Raw genomic sequence first — 22,836 nt, forward strand, 5'->3', positions numbered from 1 at the left:
ATTGAACACCTTCAAGAGTAAATTGGATGCTTATCTTGCTGGGATCCTATGACCCCAGCTGACTTCCTGCCCTTTGGGCAGGGCTGGACTCGATCTCCTGAGGTCCCTTCCAGCCCTAATGTCTATGAAATAAGTTGAAACATCTTTGCATGGGGACCTCCCCACCCCAGACCTGGAAGCACTCCTTTTGAGGAGGGAGCTTGAAACTGGGGAAGAAAAACATCTTGTACTAAACAACTACACCTACTCTAACTTTTAACTTTGATTTCTATTTAAAAAAAGTCTCTCCTGACTCACTTGCATAGTAAAGCTAGAGGTGATTTGCATTATAGCTCAAAATAGTCTTACTCTGGTATATTGGGGCCCTTGCCTGCAAGCTTGGAAATGCAGGTAGAGTGGGCTGAACAGGTACAAGGGCACCAGCAAAAGCTCTGCCAGGCAGAAGCTTTTCTCTAGTGCCTGCTAGCTTGGGGCTGACATGGGTCAGGTTGGGGAGGGGGGACAAGTGCTTGGCAACCAGAACTATACCCCTTGTGTGGAGATGCCAGGTTGCAGAGGGGCAGCAATAGCCAGGGCTTGCATATGGGTCCTGCAGGCTGGATGGGATTGCCTGGCAGGATAGGTGTGGCCTATAGGCTACACTTTCTCCACCCCTAGAATAGGAGGTAGTTCAAGCCTACAGGAGCTGGCCACCTTCCCATGCCTGCAGAGCTTTTTTTTTTTAAAAAAAAAAAACAAAACAAAAACCTAATTCTAAGGGGTGCAAGTCACAAAGGAAACCAAAACTAGCTCTAAATTTTTAAGGTTGTTTTATTCCTACCAGGAATCCCTGTCTTATGGAAGCCTTCTGCTGTCCTCTAAAAGCTAATTAAAGCCAGAACTAGCACTAACAAAGAATCCTTTAGTGTTCCTATAAAGGAGGCCACTACTTGATGTTCTCTCAACATTTTTCTTACTTGTGGGTTAAGTGGCCAGACTACATACAGTGACAGACACCTGAGCTTATAGGGAATTAATTCCTTATGGAAGAGATGGGTAAGAAGAAGCAACCTAGTCTTCCTGGCTCAGTTTGATCTTCTTGTAGCTGCTTGGCTTGTGGAAATTTGAGACACTAGCATGCTCTGTTTTTAAAAACAAACAGAGCAAAAAACCCTCTGAGATACTAAGCCTTTTTTGTAGTTTTACATACTAGGAGAAGTACAGCAAGGAAGCTAATGATCTTCAGCTGGAAAGTACCAGCAAACTACTACTACTGTTATACTGACAGCTAGGCATGTTTTCATTTTAAATATTTGCTGAAATGGCTCTTTTTGTACCTATAGCTCCAAGTGATCAAATACTGAACTATTTTGCTTTAGTTTCTGCTGCCAAAGACTAGATTCACACAACTAGTAGGTCTCTATCTGGCCTGTACCTGAAGAAAGGTGTTTTGTGCCCAAAGGCTTGTAAAGAACAATTTTTTCAAGTATCTAGCTGATCTAAGGACTTATGTAAACAAAAATATTTTATTATACCAGCATAGCTGTAATGCACACCTTTGAATAGGAGGCTTTTAAACTGAGTCTTCCACCCAAAAGGTAAACTGTTTTGCTGCCATGCAATACAGGCAGTTGGAATAAATTGCGTTTCACATAGTCTGAGGATGCTGTTCCACCTAGTACATGCACTCTTTGCATGGTCAGGGAGTTAGAGTGACTTCTAGAGGGAATAGTTAAATGAGAAGCTGGTTTGAATGCCTGTGCTAAACTGGGGAGTAAAAGCTGAAGCCATAGTCTCCCATTCCTGATCACTGTACTCTCATAGTTGAAGTGATTTTTATTCTGGCATACTGAAGCCAGTTATTCCATCCAAAAAGCAAAATGTAATCTGACTACTGACAACTTCTTTTGCAACCTCTTGTAACAGCATGATGGTTATAGTATGTTGAGGGGAAGATGATATCCCAAGCCTCAAGCAAAGCATTGGTCTCTTCTGATCCAGTCACTGCTTCAGCTGGTCTGGGTCACATGCTGTTTAGGCACTGAGCCAGAAACAGGTGCCATATACAGTCCAGTTGCCACATGGCAGCTGCTCCAGGCCCCGTGCTGTTCACAGCACTTGCAGGCAGTGTGGGTCTAGGACTACAGAGGCAGTGAGTGCAATATAGGTCCCAGATCAGCTGGAGTATCTGCTGGATCAGGTATGCTGGGGAAGAGAATGGGAGGGGGTCCATAAGCCAGAGCCAGCCTACAGGTCACCCCAACACTACCCTTCTGGCCAGTCAAGCCAGATGAGTTTAACACCTCTGACCTAATCTAGTAGCTAACTGTAGTGTCTGACCCAGCTAGTAACTTGCTTTTCTCTTTAGCAAGAAGCTCATAGTTCAGGGTGAAACAAATCTAACCCAACCTGGTGCCAAGCTAAAATTATATATCTGTTCTCACAGGTTAGCCTCTTACCATTCCTTTCCTTCTTCCAGGCAATGTTCAGGGACCCATGACACTGCAAGCTAAGCAGTGTCATGGAATGCAGGGAATTCTGGGAATTGTAGTTCTCTAGAACAGTAATGGAATTCACTGCAACTAGGAAGGAACCATCCTTTTTTTGCCCTCTCAACTTGAGCTTTAGCAGCAAAAGGGCTGATTTCAGTAGTGAAATAATTGAGGTCAGTTCTCCACCTCGGCAGCAATAATTCCACTGAAGTTTTACAAAAGACTGATTCCCAGAATATCTTGTGCCAGTGTAAGTTGGTAGGGTAAGATATCCCTTCCTTGTCCTTGGTACCCCTCCACTTAGCCAGCTCTTAAGGCATGTGTCCTGCTTGTCCACTCCATCTTATGCTTAATTCTGGGGTAGCGCCTCCCAAGTTGATATGAAAACAGGAATAAGATTAAGTCACAGCAGGAAGCACTATACCCTGATTTTGGTCTGTTAACACTTGCTGTGCAATTCTGTGGATAACAATGTGCTTGTTTCATACAGTAATGGAGGAAAAAAAAACAAGTACACAATCCTTAAAGGTTCAGTTCTTCAGGAAACTGATGTATACCTCTTCCTTTGTGCGTTTATAATATTATAGTAGCCTATTAGTGCCAGGAGTCCATAAATAGTTTTAAGACTTAAGTGTACAATGCCAGTACCTTCAGCTTCAGTGGGGAATACTATTTTCTCAAAGTTACAGGGCACTAGTAAACACTGCATTACCAATACTGGAGAAAAAACGGAAATCCTGACTGGCTTCCTGCTCTACCACTAGAGATTCAGATATAAAATGGGAACAGTAGGTTCAACTGGAAACAACTGCAGCATCTTATGCTCAGTACAAAGGTCATCAAGGGCAGTATGCATCTTAAAGTCTCTTGAACAGTATTAATTGGTGGAACAAGAATACAAATTTCCAGCCTTCAACCTCCTCTACTCAGCCCCAGCCAGTCCTGTGGATCAGACTTAGAAAAAAAAGTATCTGGTCTAGAAAAAATTTAAAAAAAAAAAGTTTAAAATCTTCAATAAAAAGCAGGTTTCTTAAAAATAAGGTCACCTGATTTTTGTTGTGTGTAGTCAAACCCCAAGGTGACCTATAGTTCTCTTAAAAGGTGGATCTAGATCTGCTGGAAGGCTTCAGTAGGCATCAATCTGTTTCATCATTATCTTCCGGCTGTACTCATAGGCAAGGAATAATGCACCATTGGCTGGGAATGCACGAAGCATGGTAGGCTTTAGTCCAGAATACAAAGCAAGTACTCCTGGGAAACAAAAGTATGAACCAATTAATGATCTGGATGTTCAACGTTTAAAAGTACTGATTCAGAATATTTTGCACAAGCTTACCTCCCACAAGGAAAGAGCAGCCTCACTTATTGGTCCTGTTTAGAGTGAACAGGAGGCAAATTGAACCAGCTGACAGCATTTCTGAGGCCAAAAATTTAAGGGTGGAAACAGACATTGCCTGACACCTCATTTGTGCCACCATAACAATTGTGAGCAAACAGATATTGCTACCGTTTGTAGGGTGACAAAAGGAATAAATCAGTGGCATGACAAAAGGCATTAAATAACAGACTTTACTGTTTTATTACAGAAGATGTATATTTGTTCCATGGTGGAAGAGTACAGGTAGCCCAAGCTGCTTGTACTCTCAATCCATCTTGGGTTGGTGTTCTGGGGGCTTCAGGCCCCTCAACATCCTGAAGTACTTGCTCATTTTTCCTGCTTAGAGAGAGAGAGAGAGGCACTCCAGGGAATCTTGAGGTACCTCTCCATAAGCAGGGAAGTTGAGGTTCTCTTCTCAGCCAGACTCATCTTCCCCACACCCCCAACCACAGGAGCAAATCTGGTTGGGCAGGGGAAAGAGAGAGAAGATGACAGCTTCCCTTGTCCAACACCATCAAGAATGAGATGAGGGGCAATGAGTTTTGCTGGAGTACCCGATGAGGGGCCAAATAGTTGTAGTAGAGAGTGCAACCCCTTTGGTTGGGTAAGGGGGCCCAGGAGTCCTACCCCTCCCAAGACTGACAATCATCTGTTAATCTATAGGGAGGGTTGAGACTTCTGGGGCCACTCAGCCAGAGGTATGCTAAAAATGGCAGCTGGTGCTGTGCTTGGACTGCAAAAAAAAAAAAAAAAAAGTCAAGGGGCAGCCACTGAGAATTAGGTAGGTCCCTAGCTATAAAGTGGGATTTTCACAGGGGAGCTGAAGCCAAAGTAGTTACTGGATGCTAGATGTGTTAGCAGTCAGAGGAAGAGCTCCTTTCTCCCCACATTGGCTGCTGTCAAACCTCTTTCTAAATGACAACTTCAAGGACTGATCAATAAGGCAATTTAATAATCTACTCCTTTCTTAGGAGCTTGAGTCTTATTCTAAATTAAAACATTACAAGTTATTAGTTAAAGACAGTAAAATGGATTAAATTCTCACCATTTTAAAAGTGGATGGACTAAAAGACTGCCTTCAGAACAAAGAGGCAAGACTAGGAGGCAGTAGAGACCAACATTTAGGCTCAAGATCTTTCCTTTACTAGCACTTTTGCCCAATGTTCTCCCTTCACTGTCTTTACAAAGATAGGCAAGTAATTTTGTTTCCCAGGACCAGGTAGTCCGAGGGAAAGGCAGAGCTTAAATTCCCCCTATAAAATGTAGCTACTGCAGCAGAATAGAACCTGGATATTCCACAGGATCAAGTTATTTCCTTCATCCTCTTAAAAATGAGGGGTATATAGAGCTTCAGTAAAGAACAGTGGCATTTTAGCCATTGATGATAGCTTATTTCAAAGGGTACTACTTCTTTGATCAGCTGTGCCAGAGTTGATGAGCTGTGCTTTTTGAAATAAAAAGGAGCCAAGCTACTTGTTCTTAAATTTAGCAGTCCACTGAACTGAGCAGGCTGCAGACTACCCAGATTACTCCTGTATCTACTGTACTCCAATGAAAGTGGTTTTGACCCATAATTCTGCAGATTGTTATATACACATACACCTACCTTCATTTCTCAAAACATTTGAAAATGTTCCCATGAAACCCGCCTGTTTTCCAGCCATGGAAAGAACCTGAATTCTAGATTTGACACAGTCTATAGGGTACACAGCAATCCATAAGCAGATGCCTCCAAAGCCACCGCTTATCATTAAAGGAATAGGACCTAAAAAAAAAAGGAAGCAAGTTATTTTGCAGGTATGTGAACAGCAGGAATGCATAGAATGTTGTGCATCACAGAAAAAATAGCTTCTTGCTGGTAGTTTTGATCTGTATTTTAGATATAAAGAATTAACTGTTGTGAGTTGTGTAATTCTAAAGTTTCCAGTTTCTGCACATTTGGAGGTGTACTTATTTCCTGAACTACTTAGCTAGAAATTTGGCATTGAAGATGCATATGTATGCTTTCCTAACACTGTAGTTCTAAATTTTAATTACTTAAAATTAAGTGAAGCCACCAAAAACCTCAACCTAGAATACAAAAGTCTAGTTCTGCCAATATATACAGAGATATACAAAGTACACAGAAATGTCAATTCTGTCAAAAGTATATCCAGGACAAGAAGTACAATCCAAAAATCAGAGCCAATGTAACTAACAGCTATAAGCATTCAAGCCAGCAGTTCTGATTCTGAATATAACAGCAAAGACACGTGTATGGAGCAAGATTCCATTGTTAGGTGATCGCTCTCTCAAGTGCAAGTACACATTTGCTTCTGGGATTATATTTTATTATTAAAAAAAAAAAAAAAAATTTATGCACAGCAGAGACCAGAGGTCAGGTGATTTAAAACTCAAGCTCTGCATCATGGCAAAGCAAACTACTGTTGCCAAGTCCTTAGCAGGGGACAGGAAAATGAAGTTCTGACACTTCCTTGTATATGTGCATTAACTTTCAACCTTAATAATGTTCTCATAGCATAGCTTATTTATATATTACTTGAACATCCAAAATGTGCATTAATACTTCAGAAGAGATTTTTTTTTCCATATATGAAATCATAATATGCCAAATCCGTTGGAGAATGACCTTTTCACCAACCTGTGAGCTGGAACATACCTAGCTCATTTTTTGATCTCCCCGATGCAAAAAATGTCCGACTCAGCTCATATCCTCCAAAAAAGACAAAATAGCCTGGGAGTTCCCGAAGTAAAGTGCTGGACAGACCACGGTAAAACCCAAGGGGACCATCTTTTTGAAGAACACCTTTCACTACAGACCAGACTGTACTAATAGAGTTTGAAAAAAAAAACAAAAAAAAAACAAAAAAAATTAATTAGTGACACTTAGCGTTAACAGGTAGAATGCTAAAAGACTGTTTGCAAGTACTTTAAATAGTACCTCTGTTTTACTATATCTTTTATTGGACCAACTGTGTAGTTGCCCTAAAAGGTTGTGCAACAGCTCTCCCTGCTATATAGCTGGCTCAATAAAAAATACCATATTAAAAAAAAACAAACAAACAAACAAACAAACAAAAAAAAAAACTTTCTTCAACATTGCCTGGACTACCATGGCTACAACAACACTCCATCCCTACTACTTTTTACATAAAGGGAATAAAACCAACACAAAGCTAAACAGGCTGCATGTCTTGTACAAGGCTAGAATCAGAACCCAGGAGTTGCTGGCTCAGGTCAGTTGCACAGGTTTACCATTCACCTTGATGGGAAGCAGGGCCAGACACTTGGTAATGAAGCTGACTTCAATGCAGGACTACACCTTCATAGAAAGTAATCCATCTTTTGTGCAGTCAGCAGCCAATACTAGCCAACACACTTGTTAAATCAGGGATGGAATGTCAAAGTAGATGTATGATGGCAACAGATTACACTTACTTGTGTCCTTGTGTTATCTTCCCAGATAGCTGCAATTCATGCATGGTCTGCAATCGACACTTCACTAGTTCTGTGGGACAAAGAACCAAAGTGGCAAATGCAGAAGCAAAAGAGCCAGCAGCTGCATTCTGAAGATCACTGAAAAAAGACAAATTACAGAAGGCATCTAAGCATTCATCCTCCTTTCCCATACAGCCTATTGCATAAGTGCCAATTTCCCAAAAGCTTTAATAAAGCAAAACAGAAAAAGAAAAATGAAAGAATCACTTACAGTAGGGGTGTCAAGAGGTACATCCCCTGGGCCAGATCTGGCATGTGGAGCCCCACTACCTGGCCCCCAGTGCTGCCCTGGGCCTGGGGTTGATCCGTACAATTGCACAGTGTGCACTGGACTGGCTCCACCTGGGAGTTTTCATGGGACACATGCTGAACATGGTATCTGCACCAGCTAGTCCAGAACATGCAACATGCACAGCACCTGCCCCAGCTGCTCTGAGACAATGCAACACATGCAATACCAGCAGCTCTGGGGCAGGCGCCACATGCAATATGGGTCCTGGACCAGCCAGAGTTGGTGCTGTGTGCCACATGTCCCAGGCCAGACCCATGAAGCAAGTTTTAAGTGTGCTGTATCTGGCCCATAGGGTTGGCCTCATGCCATTCATCTGCCTTTTGGGTTGGCCCCATACCAGCCATTGGGCCAGATGAGGTTGACAGCCCTAATACACATTACAGCATGATGGCAGAGAGGTTTTAGTTGTTCTCAGATGGCTCCAGATTGCAGGAGTTTGGACCTTTACTCTGTGGAGTCATGCTGCCCCCAGCTGACCCACCTGTAAAATGGGTATATTTGGTCTTTTGAGAAGCAAAGTGGGGGGAAGGCAGGTGTCAAAAGTCAGCCAGATATGATGCTAACCACATCATTCAGTGCTCCCTTGAGTACCACTGGCTTTTGAAACTTTGTGCCTTAACCATAATACCCTGAAGGGCAAAAAGGCTAGAATTAAAATAGGGAAATAATTAAAAACCCAGCTTTCTCCATCTCCATGTAAGTTCAGACACAAAGAAACAGGCCCTTATCATTAAACAAAAGCACAGCCTATATAGGTGAATAAAGCAGAACTTAAATACTGTATAGTTTCATTAACTAATAACAGCATCACAAGCCCAAGCCTTTATCTAACCAGTCACAGTTCTTTAGCAACCAGGTAAAGACACTAGTATGAGGAACTGGGGGGGGGGGAGAGACTAGCATAAGGAACTGAGGAGATGACAGACTGCATGAGGAGTCTAGGGCAGGGGAGGACAGGAAGCCGAGAGATAACTGTCTCTGTCTCTTTAGTGGAATCTGAGGGGAGGCTGGCACTATGAGCCTGGGACAAGACAGACAACTGGACCGGGAACATACTGGGGTGGATGGAATACAACGGGTTAGGTCTGGGGGTAGGCAAGTGGGCAAGAGTCACCCACTAGAGCATACTTCTCTCTATAGCCCAGAGTACACAAAGGCTCACAAAGACCATGGCCAATAAGTCTCATCCCCCATCTGCATGGATCAGCCTGAGAGGTCACAACCTACAGCTATACAGGTTAAGTGGCAAAAAGTCTACACAGCAGATCCCCTGCCGATGAACCAAGTGGATACCAGCCAGCCAGAATTACTCCGTGGTGCTTTTCTGCTGCTTGTTTTTTCCAAAACTGCTTTTGTTTACACACAAACAGAAGCAGTTAGAAGAGGGGTCCCCTAGCCCCATGTGCTGGGATTTGGACTGGTCCTATCCTATGCGCCCAATTATAGTTCATAAAGCCACAACCCCTTGAGCTCTACACAGACTGGATGACATGGTGCTTAGGGTTGAGCAACACCTCCCCGCCCCCCGTGTTAAAAGAATACTGGTTTGGTTGTAAAGTCAAGCACCCCACAGTTAGTTCCCAGGGCAACTTCAATTCATCTCCCTAGCGCCTTTACATTATGATGCAGCCTATTTACATCATTACACTCCTCCCCTTTCCCTTCATATGGCTGCTGGCTCATCAAGTGCACAGAATGAATCTGCTTTGGGGGTGCAAATTGGGATGATCTACTGTAGGGGTGACCCTGGTCTCTTCTGTTGAGAAAGCTGGAGTGTGTGTAGTGAATGAGGCAGGTGACTGTGGGATAAGAAAGGGTAGCCCTGTGGCGACAGGGAGCAGGATTTTATTTTAGCTGCTACGGTACTATCCCCACTACTACCGAGTTCTTGTGCGATGCTAGTCAAGGCTCTTAAAACCACACTTCCTTGTATCCTGGATGCTTGACCTGATACCCCATTGTCTGCTTTACAGAAGCACTGAATATTCCAGCCACAACTGGGGTCAGCAGGAGCAGTGCTCTGAATGTGTGAAGTGCTGAAGAACGTAGGACCAGAAAGGGTCTCCTCAGCCATTGTGTCCTGGCCTCAGCATTTGCAGCCGGTCATTTAGCTAAGGAATCTCCAAAAGCACAACAAACCCTTGTATACCAATCATTAAGAATACCCTATAAAACATACACCCCTGTTCTCAGGTGTGGCAACATTAAGTCCTAAAACCAAACAAGTCCCAGGCATCTCATAAATTGGACACCAAAAGGTTAGCAAATACTTCTGACCTGGATAAAATGTGCGCCCTAGCTCTCTCCCTCCCCACCCCCCCTGGAAAAACAAAACTAAGATGTTCCGCACCTCCCATGAGCATGTGAAGATAAATTGGTGTTTGTGAACTGCTAAAAGTAATTTAGTGAGGATCCAAAAGAGCCCACAAGAAGTTAGCAACTTTGTTTTCAGACCAGCATTCAGATAATAGTCAGTAAACAAGGCACAATGACATAGGAGTGTGGCAAAAATCTAAAAGCTATAGGGTCTACCTTTGTACATTCATTGTTTTGAAGTGCAACATATGACTGGCCTGTTCAGATAGTCATGGATCAGGGCTGGCAACAGCAGCATGCATGCCAGCGTGACACGTGAAGACATTTTGTTTGGCACATGTGCTTCACGGAGGATGGCAGAGGAGCCACAAGGGTCTAACCCTTCCCTACCATCTTTCCTGAGGTGTCTTTGCACCTGCTGCTGGCAATGACCTGGACCAGGGCTCTGCAGACCCCCCCCATACAGCTGCTAGCATCCTCCCTGTTGAGAGCAACCTGGGCTCCATGGTGGATGGCAAAGACCTGCCCAGAGCCCAGACCAGCTGTGGCAGGCAGCCAAGAGGCTGCAAGCAGATACACCTGGGGCTCCCTGAGTTCAGTGCCTTGGATTCTTTTAAGCAAACAGCCAAATGAAGCTTGCTGAGAGGTGGGAGGAGTTTGTTTACTTGAAGTGTGTGTGGGGGTTTTTGGGTTTTGTTTTTTGGTTTTGTTGGGGGTTGTGATTTTTTTTTTTTTTTGGAGAGAAGGGGGGGTTGGACCAGTGTAGCTAAATCTGCACTAGTCTCTGGTGCAGAGGTATTGCACCAATGCAGTTAGCTTTGTTTCAGACTTCGACGAAAAATTTTAAAAACTATTCAGTGCATGGGATGCATATGGGGTCAAAAAGTGACATTCAACGCACTGAATAGTTTGAAATTATTCATCAAGAGAGTCTGAAACAAAGCTAACTGCATTGCTGCAATACCTTGGCACCAGAGACTAGTGCAGGTTTAGCTTCACTTGTCCAAAACACACCCCAAAAAAACAAAAACAAAACAAAACAAAACCCCCAAACCAAACCAAAACGCAACAACAACAAAAAACCCCACACACACTTCAAGTAGACAAGCCCCCCTCCCACCTCTCAGCAAGTTTCATTGGCTGTTTGCTTAAAAGAATCCAAGGCACTCAACCCAGGGTACAGGGGTGTTTCTGTTAATGCTTTCAGGTATGCTGCCAATAGAGACCTTCTCTATTGGCCTTAGTCCAAATATTCACATGCACTGTATTTTGGACATCCAAGCAGAAGGCACATGTGGAAGAAAATGGACAATTTGCTTGTCTTTTAGGAGTGCTGGTAAAGTTGGGATCTGAAAGATGGGATGGAGTACACCCTCAGCAAGTCTGCAAATGACACTAAGCTGGGGGGAGCAGTAGATATGTTTGAAGGTAGGGCTAGGATTAAGAGAGACCTAGACTAAAATCAGGAGGACTGGATCAAAAGAAGTCTCATGAAGTTCAATAAGGACAAGTACAAAGTCCAGCAGCACCTGGGTCAGAAGAATCCTGTGCACCAGTACAGGCTGGGGACTGACTGGCTAAGCAGCAGCAGCTCTGTTGCACGTGGGGGTTACAGTGGACAACAGGCTCAGTTGTTGTGAAGACTGCTAAGAGCATACTGGGATGCACTAGGAGGAGTGTTCCCAGCAGATCAAGGGAAGTGATTAGTCCCCTGTATTCGGCACTGCTGAGGCCACATCTGTGGCCTGTTTTAGTGCCCCCCCTACAGAAGTGATGTAGACAAATTGGAGAATCCACAGAGAGCAGTGAAAATGGTTAGTGGGCTGGGGCACATGACTTACGAGAGACTGAAGGAAACGGGCTTATTTACATCTAGAGAAGAAGAATCTAGGATTTAATAGCAGCCTTCAACTACCCGAAAGGGGAGTTCTAAGAAGTATGGAGCTGGACTGCTCTCAGTGGTGGCAGATGACAGAACAGGAGCAACAGAGTCTCAAGTTACAGCAAGGGAAGTTTAGGAAAAAACCTCAGAGGGTAGTAAAACACTGACACAGGTTACCCAGAGAGGCTATGGAATCTCCATCCTTTGAGGTTTTTAAGACCCAACCAGACAAAACCTTAGCTGGGATGAGACAGTTGGGGATGTTCCTGTCTGAGCAGGGGCCTAAACTAGATGGCGTCCTGAGGTCCCTTCCAACCCTAATTTTCTATGAAGTTCAGAATTCAAAACACCCCTGGCCCTAACTTACCTGCAGCACAAAGCACGATTAAATCTTTATGTGCTAAAGCTATGCATGTTTTAGGACTGCAATTTAAAGATACTTTCCCCCCCAATGACAATGAGAGCTAGATACATTTAGAAATACTTAAGACTGAAAATCCTTACTCTCTACTGTGCTTACCAAACTCTCAACAGAGATCTGCTAGTCTGATTTGGTTGGTGTTTTTGTTTTTAAAAACACTCTGGATACTATTCTCATAGACACTGTGCTGACAAGCAAACTGCTCTTATGAAATACACTACAGGCAGCTAGATAAAATGTGCTATAGAGTTAGCACTTACTCAGCCACAACATAGTATACAGTGCAACAACTTCATTTAAAAAAAAAAAAAAGTAAAAATCAGGTAACATTAATAATTACTGTTGACTTAATTGTGCAATACATTGGAGGAATGAGATGCAGTTACTAACCTCAGCTCTGTTTTCCTGTCTAGACCAGCAAGAAACCTCACAATTTGTTGGCAAAAGCCATAGCACATGAATAGAACAGAGTTTTCTGCTATATTGGCTACAAGTGCTGGTGTGGTTCCCTTATAGAAGCCTCGAAATCCCACTTGTTTATAGGTCTTCACAAAACAGTCGATGAGTCCTTTATACATGCCGGGAAATGTCTGCATCTTAACCTTAGCTGTGTCAAAGGGCTGGCCTGTCACCACACATGCTGTCCCACCTGAGGAAAATGTCAAGATTCAACAGCACTTTAATGAATCGCATGGACAAATAGTCTACTGAAGGCAAGTGTGAAATAAACCTGTTGAGGAACAAAAAAAGTCATGAAATATGCAAGAGGGGACAAATTCACTGCTGGCATAAGACAGACACATTTTTCACTATACCAGTGAATTTAATTCTCAGAATACTACTGAAGAAAGTTACAGAAGTAAAAAAAATGACAACATTTAGGAACAGATTACAATAAAACAAACAAGTATCAAATAAGTTAGATAGAGTTTGGTCTCCACTGCCTACATGTAGATGCCTAAAAATCTAGGCAGCTTAGCCCCAGAGAGAAATCTAATTTGACCCGCTGCATGCGATTAGGCTCCATAGACAGTCAGTGGGAAAGACTTGGGTACCTCTTGAGGATGACTTAATTTAACCAGTTTAGGTACCCAAGCACTCCACATAAAGTATGGCAAGAGGAACTGCTTGTTAGCAGTGACCCAAGAACATCCACCAAAAGCTAGCCAATAGGAAGCAGTAGCATGGGGGTTTGCCCAGGTTCTCAACCCTGTCCAGAGCTTTGGTGCCAACCTTAACAGGCACCTTTGTCTCCCACTTCCTGCATGATGGGCTCTAGGCCTTTCCCAGCCTGAAGCTATTCAAACATACACCTCTCCCACACAGCAAGGAGTGTCTCAGCCACCAGGCTGTAGAACAGTCAAAGCAGCACAGCTCTCCACCTTTCCTTTTGAAGTTGGGCTGATATACAAGAAGGGGCCTCACTGTAGCTTCATGGTTTCAATAGTCCTCAGGAAGAAGAACCTTCTGGGTTCTGGTCGCTGCTGCCATGACATTTCTGTTCAGGCTCTCTTCCTCACCCCCCAACCCCAGGCCAGGGGAGCACCATAAGCCCCTTGCTTGAGTTAACACCAATCCTATCAGGAAAAAAGGAAAGCAAAACAACTCTTGTATTCTTTGCTGCCAGTGGCTCAAGTTCAACAGGAAGGGTGAAGGGTACCATCAGCTGGCCTGAAGCACAGTGGTTAGGACAACATATGAAAAATATGGATTTGGGTCAGGCCGAGGCAGACTTAGATGTCAATCTTCCAACTTCCTTGGAGACCACTCTAACCTACAGATATTAAACAAAAGGCAGGCAGTAGCACTACCACTTCTTATGAGTGGAGCGTAATGTGTTTGGTGTAAGGCAGGCATACTCAGAGAAGGTTCAACAGGTCACATCACAAAGACTTTGGCATCTTCTCAGGACAAAAAGGGACCAGAAAAAGGTTGAGTAGGAGCAAAGCAACCAGGTGATCAAACTGTCACTTCTGAGCGTGCTCAGAAGCCCAAGTGTAGGCACCTAGTGAACTCTGCTGTCCCAAATGGAGGTACCACTAGAGTTTTTTGGTTTATGAGGGAGAGAAACTGGATTATTCTCCAAAGCCTAGCAGTTAAGTTCACTTTAGACACCTATAGCATTATACCAAGTCATGCCTTTAGTCACTTGCGGTCCTAAAACCAACCAAAAAATGTATATTTCTTTATTCCTGAAAGGTTTGAATTAATGAGATTTTATGCAACTGCCATGATACATTAAAAACAAACAAAAAACCCCCAAAACACCCAAGAACTACAGGGCCAGATACAAGAAAAATAACTACATACTTAAGCAGATAACCATTTCCTCTTAATGGATATTCGAATGCTACTAGAAAATGTTTAGAAAGTTATAATAACAACATGTCAAGTGGATGACAGAAGGTCTTTTGTCTCAAAGTAGAATGGAGATAGTATATAGTTTACCCTGTATATTGTACTTAGTCTCCAGATAATTATATAAAGGGAAAACAGAAAAGATAACATTCAGCAATGTTGCTAAACTGTGCTGCAAGGTCAATCTGTCAAATGCTTCACACCACTGTCTTAAGTCATCACAGTGCAAAGCAAACGGTATTTTTCCATGAGAGCAAAGTCAGTTAGGTTATCTATAGGAGACTGAAAACAGTTAGGATACTACAAGCAGTGGCAGTGCACCTTCAGCTGCTTACCATTTTAAGGGTTGAGGCAGGCAGCTAGCTGGCAGGTGCCGCATTAGGGAAGCCAGTTTCGGACCCAGCTTATAAGAGGGAGGCAGCAGTTTGCTGCCAGTGGCCATGACAGAAACATCAGTTGGCTGAGCTATGGCTCAGGAACATCCTGGAGGCAAGGGCAGGAACTACAGGGATGGCATGGAGGCTCCTTCGGTCCTGGACGTGACCAGAGAGGCCTGGTGGGACTGCCTGTGGTGGGGCAGTCTCAACTAAATGCCAGGATCGCTAACCTCCCTGGTGAAAGGTGGGTAGAGGCACCTGAACCCCATCCCCCACTATCTGCTGGGTAATCATGAGATCCGTGGGAATAGTGGGTCCAGGTATGCTCATTTGTAGGCACCAGAGCCCAGCAGGGTTGCAAGATCCTGGAGGCCCCAGAGGGGGAAGTTAGTAACCATGGTGTGAGGCCCCTCACAGTAGGGTCAAACTGGGAATAAGCCTGAAGGCCAGTCCCGTGAGTAGCTAGTTGCAAGTATAATGAGGAGACCCCAGGGTGGGACAGGGTCTAGAGTTGGCCAGTGAGGAAGTTGGGGCAAATGCAGCCCAGTGTTGGTCTAAGGCTATGCCACAGAGTAGGGAAAGTTGTAGGAGCTGAAGCTGCTGCATGGTGGTACTAGGGACAGAGTAGCTAAGCCTGAAAGCCCACAAGGGGTTGCTCAAGAGGAGCTAGGGCAGTGGAGCGTGGCCCAGGATGGGCAAGTATGCAAGAGGCCCCTTGTGAGAGGGAAGCAGAGCGAGAGCGAGCAAATGGAGCTCAATTATGGACTTAGTTTGCCCTGGCCTCAGGCTGGGGGAAGTAATCATAATTTGGATGCCATCTGTGAGGCATGGGCCAAGGTGTAAAGCAGGTTTGGAGCTGCAGATAGTGCCCCTTGGCATCAGGGCAAGGAATGGGCAGCCTCCCACTTAATAAATCAAGTTAACCACCAAGTTGTGCAGGGGAGACAGGGAAGACTGCCCAAGGCAGGTGAGCTGGCCATGAAGTTGCCCACCCCCTGCAAAAAAAAAAAAAAAAAAAAAAAAATCACATAGTGTTGTGTGTTCAGGCTATATTATTCTTTTCTGCTGGAGATTTTCACATACCATTTTTTAAAATATAGAGGACAAGTTTTTAACTCTGAAAAATACATATTTCTAAAGAAACCAATTGTGCACATGTGGTTATCATAAATATCTGGTTATTATGAGGTTACTTTTTGGATAGAAAGGGAAGAGGGGTTTGATAAGGAGTAAAATAAAAGAGCCTGGGTGTGCACTCAGAGGAAAAAAAAAAAAACAAAACAAACCAACAAACAAACAACAAAACAAAAAAACCCCTACACACTTCTTTGCTGAAGCGTTTCCTATAACTGCTGCACTTGTTAGGGCTGGTCTGTGTTGCTAGACAAGATGGACCTTTCAGGAGAATTCCCCATCTTAGCTCCAACTATATAGCCATTTTTATCCTAGACCAAATGGCTTTGTTGGATTTGCTGGCTACTGAGCAAACCCAACTTGGAATCAGGGCTTCTTGCCCTCCTGAAGGAAGGGCTGAATAAGAAAAGCTACTGCTGGCTTGGACAGTCATGTGAACTTCAGCTGGGGAGCTAGAACAAGAGGCTTGAATGCCTCAGGTGGCTGTTAGCACCTTCCTAAGACTAATTCCAGACTGGGCCCAGCAGAAACCAGAAGTTTGGGAAATGGAGCAAAGAACAGAACCTGAAATAGCCTGGTTAACAGTGGCTGAAAGAAAACACCCAAAAAAGCTTTTTTTTTTTTTTTTTTTAAAAAAAAGAAAGAGAGAGAGAGAGAAAGGTAAAAGAGTTAAGAGGGGCTCAAATAACCTGAGGCGAAAGAATGGACAGCTAAGGGTGAGTGACTTTTTAAGGAGGAGACTCCTGGAAAAGATAGGAGAACTAGGTATAAATACCAGAGTGAGGGTATTTGAGTCTCTAATTTCTCATGCTTATTAGTTTGCTAGTTCTTATTTTATTAATAAAGCAGGTAATATATAATTGTTTCCAGGTCAAATTAAAAGTTCCAAATTTCAACTGAGCAGAGTTCAAATCATTCAAAGTCTGTGTGGTGCTACCACTAGCAAGTATCCTACCTCCCAGACTCAGGTCTGGGGCTTCAAATTCCCAAATCTGTGGTAGGCATCCTACATGCAGGCCCTAAGCCCAGAGGCCCCCCCAATCTCACTTGGCCTTTCAGCTTGCTAATCCTCTTTGCGGCACAACCAGTTTCTGCTGGAGGGCAGAAACCCAGCTGTAGCAAGCAACAGGTAGCAACATTAAAAGTAAGAGAGAGCTTGGCTAGTACGATGAATTTCTAGCAAGGGGGCTGGGGGGTGGAGAAAGAGATAAAAGAAGACCTGTAAGGAATGATAGAAGAGGGGGAAAGATTAAGAGCAACCTTTTAGGATAAAGGAATACGATCAAAGTGAAAACAACCAAGGGCATTTCAATATTTTTATTCAATTGTTTCAAGCTTTTGGCTCCTTTAGTCTACTTAAAGGAATACCAGAGTTACAACCAGAACAGGATGCTTAATACATAGCTGTTATGTACCTTTAAACCCACTTTCCTATATACTGCCAGGAAACAGACTTCCCTGAACAGTAGGTGTACTGGTAGTTGTAAGTAGTTCGGGCAGGGGAGAGGTAAGAAGGGAACATATGCCATCAATATTGACAGTCCTTTTAAATTAAGGCAAGGTTTCTAGTCATCCTGGTAGCCAAGTTAGCTTTCTGAATGCAAGTCAGGAGTGTCCTGTTCCCAAGTCTGAAGCTAAAGAGATCTTGTACCTCTATAGTCTATACAAGTTTTCCCAAGCTATGTATGGCAAGGGGTGAGGGAAAAAGAAAGGAGGGAGGACAAGACTCATCATTCTCCACTTCTCCTTATTTGTTTGGCAAAGAGAAGCTAAGAAGAATCACAATGTTCACTTTGTGAAAGAATAACTTCAGGATCTGTCCTTGTCAAACTATGGCAAGGAAGACCCTCTAAACAAGGGGGTAGAATACTAGCTCAGCAATGGGATAAACAAGAGACAGAAGGCTCCTCTTCATTTCAGCAGCCAAAGGAAGCAATGTGTGGAGGCACTGAAGTAAGTAATTGACTGGACAGAAGCCAACACGAAACAAGCATCCCTCTGCAGAGCTTGCACACCTCTCTGCCTAACAATTTTCACACTGCCGTCTCGATATGAAATACTGAGTAGCAGGTACCTTGTGAAATTCTCAAGCCTAGTACTGTTAGACCCATGGCACAAAGACAAAGCAAAAATTTAAAACAGGCTAAATTATATGCCCTATATGCAAAAAATTGAAAGTTATCTAGTTTCAGTTATGGCATCTAATATGCGGGTTGTTTTTTACTACCCTTCTTTCGTAACATACAACTCAAAAGTTAATTAATTTCATTTCATGTTTCTTTGCTATCCAGCGTTTTTTGGCATTAGGAAAAAAAAAAAAACAACAAAGAACAACCATCAGAGTCAATTATTTAATAAATTGGCCAAACCACTCACCTATCCATTGCAAGTCATGCTGCTAATCTGTACAATATCTGGTACCAGTGAAAGCAAAAGCAGCTAAAAGAAAACTAGTTTAAATAATTAAGGGGGGGGGGGGAAAATCAACCCAAGTACACAAGCTTGTGTGTGGAAATGTTTGTTCAGTTAGTGAAATAAAAAATAATTTGATTTTATAAATGGATTCTGAATAAATTGAGTCTCAATGATAAATTTTATTTGCAGTTAAGGGCTAGTCTATAGTAGAATCTTTAATGTCTATATAACAGAATAGGAGCAGCATTTATACTGGCAAAAGGAGTTCTTCTGCCTCTCTTTTTGGGATAAAAGTCATTCTTGTATAGAAGGACAGCATTAAATCCATCCATTTTTTTCCTGATATAGAGGACTTTTGCAGTCTGCACAACTCATCCTAAATGCACAAGTGTGTATGTGTGAACAGAGCAGGGGGGCTGGACCCAATGATCTCATGAGGTCCCTTCCAGTCCTAAACTTCTGTGAATCTGTGAACAGTTAAGCCCCTTCTCTGAAGGATAAATACTTTTCTAACAAAGAAGTTGCTTTACCTGGCTAAAGCTCAACTAGACTAGGGTTTTACCATTATAGATATCTTTAAGAGTGCTTTAAAAAAAAAAAAAAGCATCATGCGACTTACTGGACAGCTATGCCAGTAGTACAGACCTGGCAGTGGAGCAGCATTAACAAGTAAGAAGGTACTTTGAATGACATAAATGAACTGCCAACCATTAAGTTTCCCCAATTTCCACAGATACATTCTTTGGATGTTGTTTAAGATAACTCCGACTGAAAGGGGCAAGAGGCTATCCAAAGAGAATTCTGCGACAGCATTATCATGACAGCCTTCCTGCACACTGTTTGCCTGCATTGCAAAAACTTGAGTTTCAAAATGCCAGTCACAAGTCATGTGAGCATACAAACTAAACCCTAGGAAACATGCAAAGCTATACCTAGAAGATAATTACCCTGAAAGGGAGATTACATATTTACTTTCCAGCATGTGTTTCACTGGAGAAGAGCAATAGTGATGGGAGGGGTGGGAAGGGGAGACGGTCCAGGTCAGCTGCTTCACCTCAACTTCCTTCTTCAACCATAAAGGATGTGACTTTATAACAGGCTTTCAGAAAGTAAAAATGCTAGTGACAAGTGCCACTATCATTTACCAGTTAGATTGCTGTCCCTATACTGTGCTCATTTCAGATATCAGACTCTTTCACATCAAACTCAAAAGCTTTGCAAAATACGACATTTTCTCCAGAGATATTACCTGCAGCTCCAGCTGTAAGGTCAATAGCAGCTTGAATAACAGGATTTGTCCTCATGTTTCTCAGTTGCTAACTGGTTACTAAGGAATGAGAAATCCACACAGTCACATAAGGTATCAAGATGCATATACCTATGTAGGGGGGGGGGAAAAAAAAAAAAAAAAAAAAAGGAGAAAAAAAACAATGCATCCAAATGATGGCTACAAGAATCACCAATGTCACATATGCCAGATTAATTACTTTCATACATTAATATACACTTCAATTTCTGTTCATGCCCCACCCCTTTTTATTGATTTAAAAAAAAAAAAAAATTAAGAAAAGAAGGGAAGAGAAATGAAGGTCAGGCTAGACTTCGACTGCCCTTTTTTGCCCTTACCAAGTGACCCTGGGCAAGTCACCTAGTCTTTCTTTCCCTCTTTAAAAAAAGAGGGACATAGTACTTCTTGACTTCATGAGGAAGAGATGGAGTAGGAGAACTACACTAAAGATCATAAGCAGCTCAGATGTGATATTAGGGTCCATATAAATTCTTTAGGTAAACAACAGTATCCATTCCAAGGACTGCTGAAAAAAAACAAAAGAAAATACCTGGAAGCAATTGTGCTCGTCTTATGTTCCCAATGGAGTTCTCTTTAAAGGAAGCCTTGTGTTCAGCAACTTTTTGTAAAGTGAAAGTCAGGCTTTCCCTCTCCTCTGCCTCTCAAGAAAGAAGCTAGCACAATAAACAGCCTTCAAGGGGCAAAGTTTTCAAATAAAACACTCATGCAACACAAGTCTCCATGTTAGTGCAAAGGTTATTTCATGAAAAAAGACTAATTTGTTTGGGACTAACCAGCTTGTTAGGAATTCAAAAAGTTTCCAGCCGCTGATGCTACTGAACATCCAACATCTTTTTTTAAATACTAGAGAGTGACAAATCTTTCTTCCTTACATTATTTTTCAGCATGTTTTCAAGTAAAGGGGAGATATTTACAAGATTGAAAATCCTCCTCAGTTCTGAGCAAACTATTTAAATCTGAAGCATTCAGGGGGACAAGCTAGTCAGATAAGCAAGAAGCAAGGGGGAAAGAAATTCATACTGCAAATAAAAAGATTCTGCTCAAGGAGATGTACCGCATCTCTTGCGGAGTTCTTGGGTTATAGATACAAATCTGTGCTAATAGCCTGAGAACCATGATCTCTACTTAAAAAAAACAAAACAAAACAAAAAAAAACAAAAAACCAAAAAACCCCCACTTTTTTGCATTCAAAAACTAGGAACCCAAAATCTACCTGTTTCCATGATTAAAATGACACTCTACTATACAAGATTAAGTTGAACTTAAATTATCCTACAATTAAAACGTCACTACAGTCCACTCAGTATTTTGCAATTTTGATCTAGGACACATGTAGAGGAAGAAATCAATGAATAAAAATTATGTCTCCAAATGACAGAAGTCACTATGAAGAAACAGGTCCCTCTCCACAGTGGAGCCAATTATGAACACTCAGCAAGCTAAAAATGAAATATATGCCATCTTCCATACCAACTCTCAGATATTCATTGAGGAGTTGACAAACTAATGGAAACAAAAGAAAATGTTTTCAAAGAAAAGTATATTTGGCTAGGAATTTAAAGTACCATGCCTTGGCTAACAGATACCCTACTACACTGGTAGCTTAAAGAGGAAGTACTGAAACTAAAATTAAGACACCAATGCATATACTCCTCCTTCCTATGTTTCTTTATTTGACTGGTGTTTAACAGATCTATAGGTTTTCGGCAGGCACTGGCTACTTGGGTAATTAAACTACAAATCCAAACCAGACAAGGAGTCACCTCTGTGATTATGAGGAAATATTTGGTGATTCTAATACTAGGATCAAGTGCCTTCCATCTTGATTATGCCTCAGCTTTCAAAGATAGGCAATATTCACTCTTTTTGAGAGAGAGGCAGGACATAACCCTGGACTTCCTTGAGGTCACAACAAGGCAGCACAAAAAGGATTACAATGTAGGAGTCATGAAAGCATCTCTTACACGTCATGCCAACATGAAGAAAGAACATCTTGCATTCAAAAACTTGTCTAATGCTATCCCAACTACATCACTGGTCCAATAAAAGATACTGTCCTAAAAAATCCTTGCCTCTTGCACAGCACTGTACTTAGGTCCCAGGCAAACTTTCAGTGAATCGAGCCCCCCTTCAGAGATAATGATGATACTCATAAACAAATAAGTTACCATTTTTCGGGCCCCTTTTCTCTTCAGGCCCTGGATGGCCACCCGGTTCGCCCATGCCTTGTGTCTGTGTTGGGCCTTGCTTTTGCAACATGAGCAAAGCTACTCTTGCCCATGCTAGAACCCAGGTTTTGGGGAAAGCAGACTCAAAATCATGAGGCTGTCCTATTGCTTTGGCTACAATGGGGGAAGCATTATATAAAGGAAACCGAGGGGGAACACCCCAAAACCCCCCCATTAATTTCCAGAGCTGGAGACCCACAGGAAAGGAGGAAGCGCTGTACCAGATGACAGCTGGCAGGCAGTTCTCTTACTCGGTTCAGCACAGTTGCCCAAGCATCACCTCAGAGCCACCTCAAGAAAATGGATGCTCACACCAGGAGCCGAGAGCACCACAACCTCAACCACGCTGCAGCCTGCTCAGAGGGCAAGCGCCAGGCCCTTTTAAGTGAAGAGGAGAAGGCCTGGCCTGCAGCCTGCTCTGCCTTGTGGGAAGTCCTGCAAGGTCTGCAGCTCAAGGACAGGACCCTTCAGTCCCCTCAAGATCCAACAAGGAGCTCTGGGGGAGCCCATCCCCCCAGCAAAGGCCTCTCCAGGACCCCAGCAGCTCGGCCAGTCCCACCCCTGCTCCGAGCAGGAGCATCCCCGGCTGCGTCCTCCCCGACCAGCCCAGGAGTGTCCCCAGCCGAGGGCACAGGAGCGCCCGGAGCAGGCCAGAGGCAGCGGGCTGGAGCCCGGCTCCGCCTGAACCGCCCCGAGAGCTGCCCAGCCACGTGGGCGCTGGGCCGAGACGGTCTCCAGCAGCGCCCGCGCCGCTCCC

At 43.2% G+C, this 22,836-nt stretch overlaps 1 protein-coding gene and 1 long non-coding RNA gene across 2 annotated transcripts; one reads left to right on the plus strand and one right to left on the minus strand.

Annotated features, from left to right (window-relative positions):
* Positions 1-1,064: 1,064 nt before the first annotated feature.
* On the plus strand, positions 1,065-20,747 carry LOC109306565. The gene is made up of 3 exons (XR_002100041.1): positions 1,065-1,254; positions 10,933-10,936; positions 20,736-20,747. It is a non-coding gene; the product is annotated as an uncharacterized LOC109306565 (long non-coding RNA).
* Positions 3,469-19,925, minus strand: SLC25A15 (solute carrier family 25 member 15). The gene is made up of 6 exons (XM_019530013.1): positions 19,792-19,925; positions 12,649-12,907; positions 7,288-7,425; positions 6,509-6,678; positions 5,456-5,614; positions 3,469-3,722 (listed from the first exon to the last, which is right to left on the minus strand). Exons 1-6 carry the CDS (start codon positions 19,844-19,846, stop codon positions 3,598-3,600), a joined length of 906 nt encoding a protein of 301 aa, XP_019385558.1. The 5' UTR covers positions 19,847-19,925; the 3' UTR covers positions 3,469-3,597.
* Positions 20,748-22,836: the final 2,089 nt, after the last annotated feature.

Source organism: Crocodylus porosus, unplaced genomic scaffold, assembly GCF_001723895.1.
Source record: "Crocodylus porosus isolate Cpor-Errol unplaced genomic scaffold, CroPor_comp1, whole genome shotgun sequence".
NCBI classification, from domain to species: domain Eukaryota; kingdom Metazoa; phylum Chordata; order Crocodylia; family Crocodylidae; genus Crocodylus; species Crocodylus porosus.